The sequence below is a fragment of the Vigna angularis genome, chromosome 1 (assembly GCF_016808095.1).
Source record: "Vigna angularis cultivar LongXiaoDou No.4 chromosome 1, ASM1680809v1, whole genome shotgun sequence".
Classification (NCBI taxonomy): Eukaryota; Viridiplantae; Streptophyta; class Magnoliopsida; order Fabales; family Fabaceae; genus Vigna; species Vigna angularis.
The window spans coordinates 29043451-29056452 of NC_068970.1; the positions used below are offsets into that span (position 1 = coordinate 29043451).

At 32.8% G+C, this 13002-nt stretch overlaps 1 protein-coding gene across 1 annotated transcript; it reads right to left on the reverse strand.

The window, feature by feature from the left end:
* Positions 1-275: 275 nt before the first annotated feature.
* LOC108318847 (40S ribosomal protein S17-4-like) lies at positions 276-905 on the reverse strand. The gene has a single exon (XM_052879959.1). The coding sequence runs from the start codon at positions 802-804 to the stop codon at positions 466-468; it is 339 nt and encodes a 112-aa protein (XP_052735919.1). The 5' UTR covers positions 805-905; the 3' UTR covers positions 276-465.
* Between the last annotated feature and the right edge of the window lie 12097 nt (positions 906-13002).

Consider the following 13002-nt stretch of genomic DNA (forward strand, 5'->3'; position numbering starts at 1 on the left):
GATTTCTTTTCATCAAAAATGGGTCTATGGAGGAAAATTTTCTCATACCTCTACTTCCGTTTCATGTATTAATTTATTTGTACATGAAGCATACTTAATATTAATCATTGATCTAAACATGAAAAAGAAACTCCTTTGCAGAGATTGAGAGTTACTTTTTAAATGTTTGGTTTTACCTATAGTAAAAGAATCTAAAATGTGTGACGCCAAATTCAATTGAAATTTATCAAAGCGTACGTTTGAATGGATTGTCAATCCACGGTTTGCATATGGGATGAAAAAGAAAAATAATTAGGGTTCATAGCGTTCGTAAAACATAAATATTCCGATGATCAGCAGTTTTTTTTTACGCTAAATAAAAATTGATTACGTAGAAAAATAGTAAAATTCAAGACGGTAAAACATTAAACAAAATTGAAGATGAAAAGCGAAAATAGAGGGAGAAAAAAAGGTCTGACAGATGAATCAGTACCTCCTGGTGAAGAGGAAGCTGGGTTGAACAGCGACAGGATCGACCTTGGTAATGCCGGGGATGTCGCTGATTCCGAGGGAGTGAAGCATTTCGAGGGTTTCCTTGTCGACCTCGATGTGATCGGTGTTGATGGCGGAGACGTCGGGGACGAAGTCCATGCGTCGCTCGCGCTCCTCCTCCTGCAGCTTGAGCGAGATGCCGCGAACAGGGCCCTTCTGAATGCGCTTCATGAGATGAGTGGAGAAGCCTGCGATCTTGTTCCGGAGTCTCTTTGAGGGGATGATCGCCACTTCTTCTAGAAGCTTCTTGTTCGTGTGAAAGTCCAGCGTCATCCTCGAATACTAACGCTCGATCACTTGTCGTGACGATTTCTTCACTGTCTTTGTTCTCACGCGGCCCATCTTTCTTCTTCTTCTGCCGTCATTTGTCCGCCCTTTTTTATTTTGTTTTATACAGTTCAGTTTGGGCTTGAAGCCCAATTAGACCTGACCTAGTTACTACTTCTTATTGCTATAATATCAATATATTTTTCGATAATTGGAAGTTGGAAAAATGTTAAAGAAATATATTAGTATAGATGTTTTGTTACTCTTATTTGAGAAAGTAAATTTAGAAATGTGATTTTGAATAAAATATTGTAATCGTTCTAGCTTCTATACACCTAAACATATTATCACTTTTTTTTCTCTTTCTAGCTTCTATACACCTAAACGTGATTTTGAATAAAATATTGTAATCGTTCTCTTTTTGGAGTAATCCTTATTTTCAATACACCTAAACGAAATGTTTGTTTTAGCTGTTTTTTTTTTCTCTTCAATATATGGAATTTTATTGTTTTAAGGAAATTCAAATATATTGGATTTAAATTACTTTTACAATAATTTTTTAAATATTATGTTTGAGTAGAGTAATTTTAATTTTTTAAATAAAATATTTCAATTATCACTATATAATTTTTTTAATATTAAAGTTATTTAATAATTTTAAAATATTAGTTTTTGATATTTTTAATTATTGTTAGTCAAAATTGTTTCTTATTCATATTAAATAAGATTATATTTTACTACTTATTTCAGTTAAAAATCATCAAGGTCATTTCTCTTATGTCCTTGGTCAACTGTATCTTTTTAACAACTTTTCTATTAGTGTTGGTTAAAAAATTACTTCCATTAATATTAGCACAAAACAATCTTAGTTAAGATTCGCTCAAAGAAATTATAAAGCATAATAAATTGTGACCAATTTTGACGTAAAATAAATTTGGTGACTATGATTGAAAAATATTGTTTTCATATATCCATCAAAAAATAACTTTAAAAAAGACTCATTTTAGAAAAACTTGGTTCATATCACTAAAAAAATAACTTGTGACATTATATGAGAAATAACTCTTAACTATGTGGACAACTAGATAGACCGACAATTTCAACCAGAAAAATACCTTTTTTTTATGCTGATTAAATATTCAAACTTTCATTGGCAAAATATATTCTTACTCGCATTAAAAAAAACTTGTTAATATGAAATGAAAATTAATTATGTAATAAAAAAACTCCTAACTGTTTCTTCATACAATGTGTAAAGCTGAGAGATGTATTTTTCTGACGTTACTTTCTTGTTTTTCAATGTTTGAGTCGTCTGTTTCGCTAGTTTGTATTCTTGACCAAGGGAGAGGTATCTACAAAAGGCACTCCGACGCTCAAGTTAAAAGCGATTTAGTGAATTATTTAACACAATTGAGTATTTTGGATATAGTCGAACGTATCTCGCTTTTGACCTTCACCTTATATTTATAAGTCATCTCATGCATTCTAAACTAGCACTGATCTAATAAAATAAAAACAAACTTACCCTTAGATTCGGTTAGTTACTCATAAACGGCTTATCTATATCTTTAATCAGATATTTTTGATTATTTTATTGTCTGCTGGACTATTGGTCCAATAATAACTTAAACGTTGGTCCAGTTATGGTCCAACATTGTTGATGTAGCGGATGGACCGAATGATCCTGAGTGTTAACCTTTCGGTTTATACTATATACCATACATATGTCTCCCAAGTCCGAGTTAACCGTTCGGCTTTAGCCAAGGTTAACTATAGGACTTATATGAGCTTGAAAGAGGTCGTTCTCGTTGTATTGGGCAGCTTATTTTCAATGTGTTTTAAGTCGTTGCTCTTCTCTAGTCCAAACAGCGTATTCTAGGCCGAGTGGCGACTAGTGGGAGTTCTTTTTAGAACTTTTTACCATGTTGAGCAGAGGCACTATAAAGTCGGACGACCAATCAAGCGAAACCACTTGTTATTTGATTGGACATTTGAAGCCCAAAATGAGACATCAATATTAAGAGGTGTCTCTGGTGAGCTATAGGTGCTTTACTGTCTTGTGAACTGCAAAATAGATAAGAAGGTGGCCATAATAACATTAATAGGCACAATCACTAAGAAGGTTCCTCACCGGTTGGTTTTAGACTAAGAATTCATTAAAAATGATCCTTAGGTTTCTTGGACGAGAACGAGAGTTTACTGAGAACTTTTATCACTTCGGTTTGGACCAGGAGTTCTCGAAGAGCGTTCCTTGGGTTTTGTGGACGAGAGTGAAAGTTCACGGAGAACGTTCCTCACCGCTCGGTTTAGGACCAGGGGTTCTCTGAGAGCGTTCCCTGGGTTTTGTGGACGAGAGTGAGAGTTCACGGAGAACGTTCCTCCCCGCTCAGTTTAGGACCAAGGGTTCTCAGAGAGCGTCCCCTGGGTTTTGCGGAGGAGAGTGAGAGTTCACGGAGAACGTTCCTCATCGCTCGGTTTAGCACTAGGGGTTCTCGGAGAGCATTCCTTGAGTTTTACGGATGAGAGTGAGAGTTCATGGAGAATGTTCCTCACCGCTCGGTTTAGGACCAAGGGTTCTCGGAGAGCGTTCCCTGGATTTTTTGGACGAGAGTGAGAGTTCACGATATGTTCCTCACCACTTGGTTTAAGACCAGGGGTTCTCGGAGAACGTTCCCTGGGTTTTGTGGACGAGAGTGAGAGTTCATGGAGAACGTTCCTCACCGCTCAGTTTAGGACCAAGGGTTCTCAGAGAACGTTCCCTGGGTTTTGTGGACGAGAATGAGAGTTCACGGAAAATGTTCCTGACCGCTCGGTTTAGGACCAAGGGTTCTCGGAGAGCGTTCCCTGGATTTTTTGGACGAGAGTGAAAGTTCACAGAGAACGTTCCTCACTGCTCGATTTAGGACCAAGGGTTCTTGGAGAGCATTCCTTGGGTTTTGTGACATGGCCTAAACGGTAAGCTCCTGATTGGCCAAGTGATTTGTGTGCAAGATCCTGCTATCTGCACTAAAGAAATAATAAAAATTTGATCCTGAATGGTGAGAAAAAAATGCATTTACAAGTCTAATATCAAAATAGCTTATGCTATAAGGCTGGATGACCAAGCAAGTAAGACCGCTTAGTGTTCGGTCGAATGTTTGGAGACCAAAGTTGAAATCCATATCAGGATGTGTTACGGATGAGCTTGTAGGTGCTTTACTATTTTCCATCCTGTTTAAAAGAATAGCAGAAGATGTTGAAGATTTCTTCTATTGTGAGTTATGAGCCAGTGACACTACTAACCCGTTAGGTTCAAAGGTGATAGTAATACCTGTTGATGAATAAAACAGGTTTGAATTAGCTCAATGATCTCTACATTCAGAAGGAGAGATAATTGTTGCGATCGCAATGATCTATACTCACACATATTGAAAACTATGACTTTGAGTTCAGAGAAATTGATTTTATAATATCCATTGTACATGAACCCTTATTGGTATGACATTTATTGCCTTTGCAAGAAGCTGAAGAAAAAATATTGTGGGTTACATTCCTGTCCATGTTGAAACAGTTGTATCAAATGTTGAGACAACTATGTTTGATAGGAACACCATCACAAAATGATTTGAGAAAACTCTAGTCTCTCTGAAATGTACTTCTTCATGAAGTTTTCTGGTGTTGTGTTGAAGATGTTGAAGGTTCATCTCGCCAAAGGTTTTCGTATTTGTAAGATGACAACTGTCCCAAGTGCCTTTGTTTTGATCCGCTTGTCATCTGCACTATGAAGCCGAATGACCGAACAGTTGAATGGTTGAAGACTTAATGTCAAATTTGGCTAAAGTATCTGAGGCTATGGAAGGCTGAGTAGTTGAGGCCAAAGGGCCGAATACCTGTGATGCGTGTGATACCTGTGAGGCCGAATGGCAAAATACTTGTGAGGTCAAATGACTGAATACTTGTGAGGCCGAATGACCTAATAGTTAAGGCCGAAGGATCTAGTACTTGTGAGGCCGATTAACCTAATAGTTGAGGCCAAATGGCCAAATAGTTGAGGTAGAAGGGTCGAATACTTGTCAGGCCGAATGACCGAATAGTTGAACACCTGATGCCAAATTTGGCTAAGTACCTGAGGCCATGGAAAGCCAAGTAGTTGAACACCTGATGTCAAATTTGGCTAAGTACCTAAGGCCATTGAAGGCCGAGCAGTTGAGGTTGAAGGGCTAAATAGTTGTGAGTTCGAATGGCCTAATAGTTGAATGGTTGAGCACTTGATGCCAAATTTGGCTAGGTGGTGAGTACGTCATTGGACCTGTAAAGCCGTAGAAGCTATCTAACGTTGATGGTGAGAGTTTCTTCAATCAAGATCAATATGTAGGGGCCTGGTCCACATGATGATGCTGAGACTGCGTCCTTGTTTGGTTCCTTACGGTTTCAACGGGATGTCGCTCGGCCCCACGGTGGGCACCAAAATTTTTCTGCATATAATGTGTAGGATTGAGAGACATACCTTTTTTATGTGACTTTCCTAGTTTCCAATGCTTGAGTGTCCTGCTCCGCTCACTTGTATTCTTGATCAGGGGGAGGTACCTGCAAAAGGCACTTTGATACTCAAGTTAGGAGCGGTTTAGTTAATTGTTTAACACAATTGAGTATTTTGGATTTAGTCAGACGTACCAGGATTTTGGCCTTAACCTTATATTTATAAGTCATCTCATGGATCCTAAACTAGCATAGATCCAATAAAATAAAAACAAACTTACCTTTAGATTCGGTTAGTTACTCATAAACGGCTTATCAATATCTTTAATCAGATATCTTTGATTATTTTATCGTCTACTGGACTATTGGCCCAATAATAACTTAAACGCTGATCTAGTTATGACCTAACATTGTTGATGTAGCGATGGACCGAACGGTCTTGAGTGTTAACCGTTCTGTCTATACTATATACCATACACTAACTATTTTTTTTTTCCAAGATACCTTCTCTCTTTTTTTCTCCTCCTAGCAATAATTTTGACCAAAATCCAAATATCATCACAATTCAGTAGACATATGTCATTTTATTCCTTGGACATCGAAAACAAAACCATTTAGAAAGTTCTTCAAAAATATCAAAGATAACAAAAAAAAAACTTAACCTTCATATCCATTAACTTTTGCAAAGTTTCAACCTTGTTCCTCTTAGAGTCACCCAAAAATCTTGTAAAGATTTGCATTCATTCATCCAATAACATTATTTCTTCCTCACCTTTGAGCGGCACCTGCATCTCCTCTTCTCATTCGTACCACCACTAATTGACGAAGCTATATCGTACACAACATTCAATTTGATTTTTTATTTTATTTTAGAATTATAAATACCTTCTAAAACCTTCAATCTTTAATATAAACAAATATATTTTGGATTGAGGATTTCTATAAAAGAATATCTAGATTTCTTCCAAAACATTTAATATGAAAAATAAAATATAATTTTTTTTATTTAATATGAAAAATAAAATATATAAAACATTTTATTTATATTTTGATGAGAGGTAGTTTGGGAATTAAAGGTTTTATGGAGGTGGAACTTTATAAAATGTGAGTGTAGAAGAGATACTCATAATTGATTGTAAACACAAATTCGTAAGAAATTAGGGTGTTTTTCCTTTTATTTCTATTAATTTTTCCCTACATCTCTACTTTCTCTATATACCTCCGATTAATTTAAAAGAAAAGTTAAATAAAATTGGTTTCTTCGTATAAGTGCACCTCCTTAGACTCTTTCGGTCATTATTTATTGCTCACTCTTTCTTGTTCAATGCTTCTTCTTTTTTAGTACGGTTGTGTTTGTGGTCCATAATTCATTGTGTTTATGGTGCATAATGAGTGTAGAGGAAGTCTTTTGTCGTCGTTGAGGGTGGAGAGAACTTGTGGTCCTAGATCTGCGGTAGTCTCGTGGAGGAAGCAAAAGGAGATACTCACGTGGGATGAGTCTGAATAAGTGCATGATGTTCAAATTACAAACTTTAATAGATTTTGAAATCTGTTAAAAGAATTGACGAATTTTGAAATTCACTGAAAACAAAAATGAATTTCGAAATTCGTTAAAGTCTTTAACTGATTTCAAAATCCGTTGAGATTTTTAACAGATTTTGAAATTCGTTGAAGGTCTTGACGAATTTCAAACCCTTCCCTCTTTGCATGTTCAAACAAATATTCATTCATTCAATAATTTCATACAATTAAAAGGATTAAACACAACAATTTATCTCTCAAAGATGCTGAATGGAGATGTGGGATAGAAGTTTGGGCACAAAAACAATAAACAAATACTCTACAATAATATGCAATGACAGAGATCAAATATTAAGGAAAAAGAAGTGATTACAAGAACGAGAAAAGAGAGGTTCAGGCGATAGCAAAGAAGGAAAGAAGGAGAGGTGCAGGAGCGCAAAGAAGAAGAGAAAGGAAACGATTAGGGTTTCTGAAAAAAAAAAGTAAAAAAAACGATTTTAGAAGTAATTTATTTTGACAGTGGGATTTTGTTAAAATGGGGAGGTACAGAAAGATATTGGTAGAGGTGCATGGAGAAGCTTCCAAGAAATTCATATAAAGTGCTACCAGGCCACACAGCATGAAAGCCTTTCTATATCGGGCTTCTTAAACCCAACAAATGAGCCCAAAACAGTTTTAGGATTATATAAGAAAGGGCAACGAACACACTAATTTACTGATTATTTATGTAAATATATCTAATGCCTGAGTTATTACAATTTACTACATTAGATATGTTTAGCGATAAAACAAACCAGAAAAATAACCCAAAGTTGATTAAAAGAATATCTAAGAGAATTAGTTAATATTTAATTTTTTTGGCGATTTAATTTTCTCCTTAGAATTTATCGATGGATAAAGAGTTTTTTTGTTAATGTCCATTGTTATTTTATTAGCTTTGGATAAAAAAATATTAAATTAAAATAGTAAAATAATTGTCAAAGAAAGAAAATATATAAAAAGATTTTTTCTTGTTATAACTTTTGTGTATATTTTAATATTTACACAAATATATATTTCATTGTTTTATTTTTGTTAAATAATAAATTTTATCTTTACCTTTATATTTTAACTTTAATTTTTTGATAAAAAATAGTTCATATATATATATATATATATATATATATATATATATCCGCGCGTGTGCAAGTGTAAATTATTTACTAATGCATATATACGATTGTAAACGTAAATATTTAATTATAATAGAATATATAATTAACCAATTCATTAGGATATAATATTCATTTGTTACAAAGAAATTGGTAAAAATATTATGTAATAAAAAATTAATCTGACTTTTTTTGGTGATATCAAATTATACTTTTAATAAAAAAGTGGAACCATACATCCCACAGAAATATAACTTTTTTATAATAAGGATTTTTTTCGTTAGGACGCAGGATTGATATTTTGAAATAATTAGATTTATTTAAAAAAGCTGCAACATTTAGTTAATAAAATATATTGCAATAGTAAAAGTTAAATAACATAAATTTTCACATATTTCTCAATATTCTTTTAAAATCTCATTTCACATACTTCATCCACATAAATTCTTATACCAAATTAGTAAACATTGTAATTTATGTTAACGTATAGTCATTTTTCATAATTTAAAATATTTCATTTTCACTACATTTTATTCTCATTCTTCATAAATAATAACTTTTTATTTTAAAATACAACACTAATATAATCTTATTAAAAGAAAGTAGAAAGGAAGTAAATAGAAGTAAATACTTTTTATTTTAAAAAGAAAAAAAATTCATTCACGATAATCTCTTTTATTTTTCTTTATAGAGTTAATTTTATCGAGTTATACATCATTTTTAAATTAAATTAAAATATTTTAAAATAAAGATAAATGATGTCTTCATGATGATTCTCAACTTATTCACAAGAGAAATTGCTGCAGTTTTTAAAATATTCAAAATATACGAGTATAACTTCAATTAAATCAAAATAATCTTGTTGGTAACATGTATCAAAATCACCTATCAATTTTTGTTTATCTTTCAAAATTAAACTAGGATAAATTTTCTTTTTATTTTTTAATGTTTTCTCTTCAATACATAGACAAAAAAGAAAAGCTATGAAGAAGGAAAACAGAAGGGAGAAGCCAGAGAGAAGTAGGCATAGAAAGATATGAAATATTATTGATTGTCTAAAAAGATACAAGAGAAGATATATATAAGAAAGAAATTAGAAATAGAAGAGCAATAAGAACAGGCCCAACGGTATACCGAGCAGTACTGGTCAGTAAGACCGAACGGTATACTGAACGACACATGATAGTGAGATCGATCGGAATACCGAACGGTGCTGATAGTAGAACCGAACGATATAGCTGTTATCAACATCAAAATTTTAAACTCAATTCGAGTCGAATTTAAACCATTACCAAATTATTCAACTAATAAACAAAGTGAGAAATTCGACTATAATATCAAAATAATTCAACATATATAACTCAATTCAAACAAATCTATCATTAAGAGAAAATATTTTCCATTAATAATACTTCATATAATTAGAGTCCACATTACCAAACAAGTCAAATATCAATTCAACAACAACACAACTATAATTTAATCCCTAAGTGTTTGATCTAATCAAAGTTTGATTCTCACAATTATCATTTTTTTCTCTCCAACAAATCATTGCATTTTTCTTTTGTAACACTTCTATTTGGTGGTTAAATTCATCAAATACAACATGAGTAAATTTTTCTATTTTAAAAACTTTTGCTATGTTTTTTTATATGAATGATTATTTGAGGAATAACTTAAAGATGATTAGTTCATCTACTTTTGTCTTAAATTTGTTGATATTTTTTTTTTCTAATGTTTAAAACAAAACTCTTACATATGAATACTATAAGATATTTCATGATGTTCTTAACGGATTTGGATTCTGGGTATGATGAGACATGTGGCGGAATTCTAAGGATGCTTTTGTCATGTAGGTTGGTTCAGACAAGGGAATATCCATTTACAAGAGACTCTTTGATGCTTAAGTAAGTAAGAGCATTTTTGAATATGTTCAAGACATAAGTGAAAGTATGAGAATTGATTTAGTATGCAGTACTTTTTTGTTCGAGCTCCTTATATGAATTTAGGAGAATATGAATATTGTGATTGAGCATATTGGTAAGGATGGTGAATAATAATTTCATAAAGCATGACCAAAATGGCTATATGCATTGAATACCTATTTATTAGTTAAAATTGTAGAGCTTTAATTAGGAAGTTTAGAGCCTCTTTCTTAGTTTGGAAGTTTTGACGTGTGCAACATATGTGTTTAGAGGACTTTCTTGACCAAGTTTCATCTAAGTTATTGGAAAAAGGAGAATTTTTTTTTATTGTGGCGATGACTCATCCATTTCGTTAAGGTGAAGCTGACTTTCATATGTAGGTGAATTGTGAGTTGACCAAGCTTTAAATGACCAACTTTGTTTAGGGTGACATCTTAGGCTTACCCTTAATGATTTTAATCTTTGAACTTAACCTGACTAATTTGAGTATTATAAACCTCTTGGTTCACAACAAGTGTTTGATTACAAGATGAAAATAAATATTGGAGAGAGGATATTTAATCAATACAACATATTCCTAAATTTTTGTAATTACTCTCTCTTTCTCTATGGATGAAAGCTTTTGACGATGTAAGCTTGGAGCAAAGCAATTGTTTTCTATTTGCTCTCTTGTTACATCTCTTCTCTCTATTGATTGAGCATCAAACGCTGTAAGCTCAGAGACAAAGTAGATATTCAAGAAGAACTCTTTGTTTTTCTCTTTCTTCGTCTCTTTTATTCTTTACTTTTCTTCTCTTCCTTTCTTTTTGAAATCTTCATACGTTGTAGGCTTGAAGATAGAATAACAAGCAAGATAGATACGTGATGACAATCCTTTTTCATTTTCTCTTCACATTTTCTTATCACTCTTGTTTTTCATATTTTCTCTTTCTTGAGCTTGCTTTCATCATTTCTCTTAGGTTGAAGAGCATCATACGATATAAGCATTGAGGTAGAGTAGAGCTGATATTTAATGATTTTTCTTGTACATGTTCTCTCTTTTCTCTCTCTTTTTCTCTCTTATATTTTTCACCTCTTCTCTCTTCTCCAACAACCTCCTCTCTTTAGAAGGTCTTCTTTATATAGGCTTTCTTGAGAGAAGATTGTTGGAAAAAAGATTTAATTTCAAGATAGGCTTCATATCCTTTTTTGGTAGCTTGATCAGACTTAGGTCTATGTTATAGTGCAACATGGTTTTTCACGTAAATAACTTGTACGATTCTTCTAGGCTAGAGGCTTTGAAGAGACATTCTTATTTCCCTATGTCTTTTTGTCCTTTGTGTAGAGCTTCTTGATAAAGCTTAGTGTTGTTGTTTCTTGTACAGATCAAGAGAACGAAGCATACAAGCACAAACACATTTTTTCGTATTGCATTAAATATTTTGAAGGTTTATAAGCATTAGACTATATATCGTATACAAAACAATTTGTCATTTGTCATGTCATTAATAAATGTATCATTCGGTAAAACATGTATAATCATAAGATAAAACCTTAGTTGCTTCTTCAAAGGCTATAATGTTTAGTAGTCATACATTAGACAATGTATTGGATGCTTGTCTTATAAAGCTTTTCATGTACTATCATGTAAAGTTAGATTTGAGACACTTTATCTTTTGATCACGCATATATGTCGTTTTAGTTTAGATGCAATGATGTTTGGTTACTTCGTTAGGAGTTCTCTATTTTTTAGCACTAGTATAAGTAATATTTCTTCTGATGAGATGTCTATCTTTTTTGCTTTCTTCTTAGACACTCTATTGATAAAACATTTATCTACTTTTGATAGTGCTTAGTGGCTTTCCTTAAACGATATGATTGCAAGACATCTACTTCTTTAAACAATTTTTGAGTAAAATATATTGTTAGCATAAAGCTGAAGAGTAGAAATTTTGATGATGTCTCAAAGTCAAGTCTCAAGTGTTCTTATTGTAGGAAGATTTTCATGAGGACTTGTTTTTTTATTAAAGTTTTTGTAATTTAGTAGATTGATGCATAAGATGTGGTTTATATTTGATTCTGTGTATTGTTTGCCTTAGGTTGCGTTAAAAATCATTTTGAATTAGAAAACCTCATTTTATACTCAAGATAATCGATTACCACTTATGATAATCGATTATCAATAATCAATTATGACTTGCCATAATTGATTATCTCAAACAATTATGAGATTTTTCAAGCAAGTTTTTAACCGTTGTGGATTCATTAAGTCATAATCGATTACCATATCTAGATAATCGATTATTACATGCTAAACAACTGACAATGAATTTTTGGAGGTAACCTTGAGTGAGATATCTATAAATTTGATTGAGACTCTCATTTTAATATACAACATACGAAATAAGTGTATTTCGAAATTCTTATCTATAGTGTGCGGTGATAAGTGTTTTAGGGTTTGTGTAACCCTTGTGCTGTGGCTTTGAGAACTTGACGTGTTGGCATAGAGCTAGAACTTTCACTAGGAATGTGATTAAGTGTTGTTGTTGCTGAGTTGAAAGACTGTCATCCTTTGTGAAGATTCAAAGGAGGTGTTCATCCTTTGTGAAGATTCAACGGAGGTGGTCATCCTTCATGAAGCATTCGGAGGAGGTGTTCATCCCTTGTGGGTTAGAGAATAAGTGAGTTTCATTTCTTGGGGTAACAAGAGAGGTGTTCTATCCTTCAACTTGTTTATTTTCTTTGTGATTGTAACAATTTGTGGTTTGTGCTAGTGAAGCATTAATTCTCGGTTGAGATTAACAACTAGATGTAGGATCTCTATGATCCAAACTAGTATAAAAATTACCTATGCAATTTTCTCTCTTCCTTACTATTTAAATTTGTTTAAATTGTGTTAAGGAATTTATATTTACGTGAGAAAATTATTAAAAGAACGATTTGCGATAAAAAAAACTAATTCATCACCCTCTTGGTTTGTTGAATGTGTTAACCATTCCGTTGCACCACTTTGACAATTGGTATCAAAGCTTGCTTTGATAGTCATTCAAAATGACAGAGCAATATCAAACCTTTGCTGAGGGTGCCTTTATCAATAGACCTCCATTTTTTACTAGAGAAAACTATGCTATTTGGAAAGTGAGAAAACAAATTTTCATGGAATCTATTGA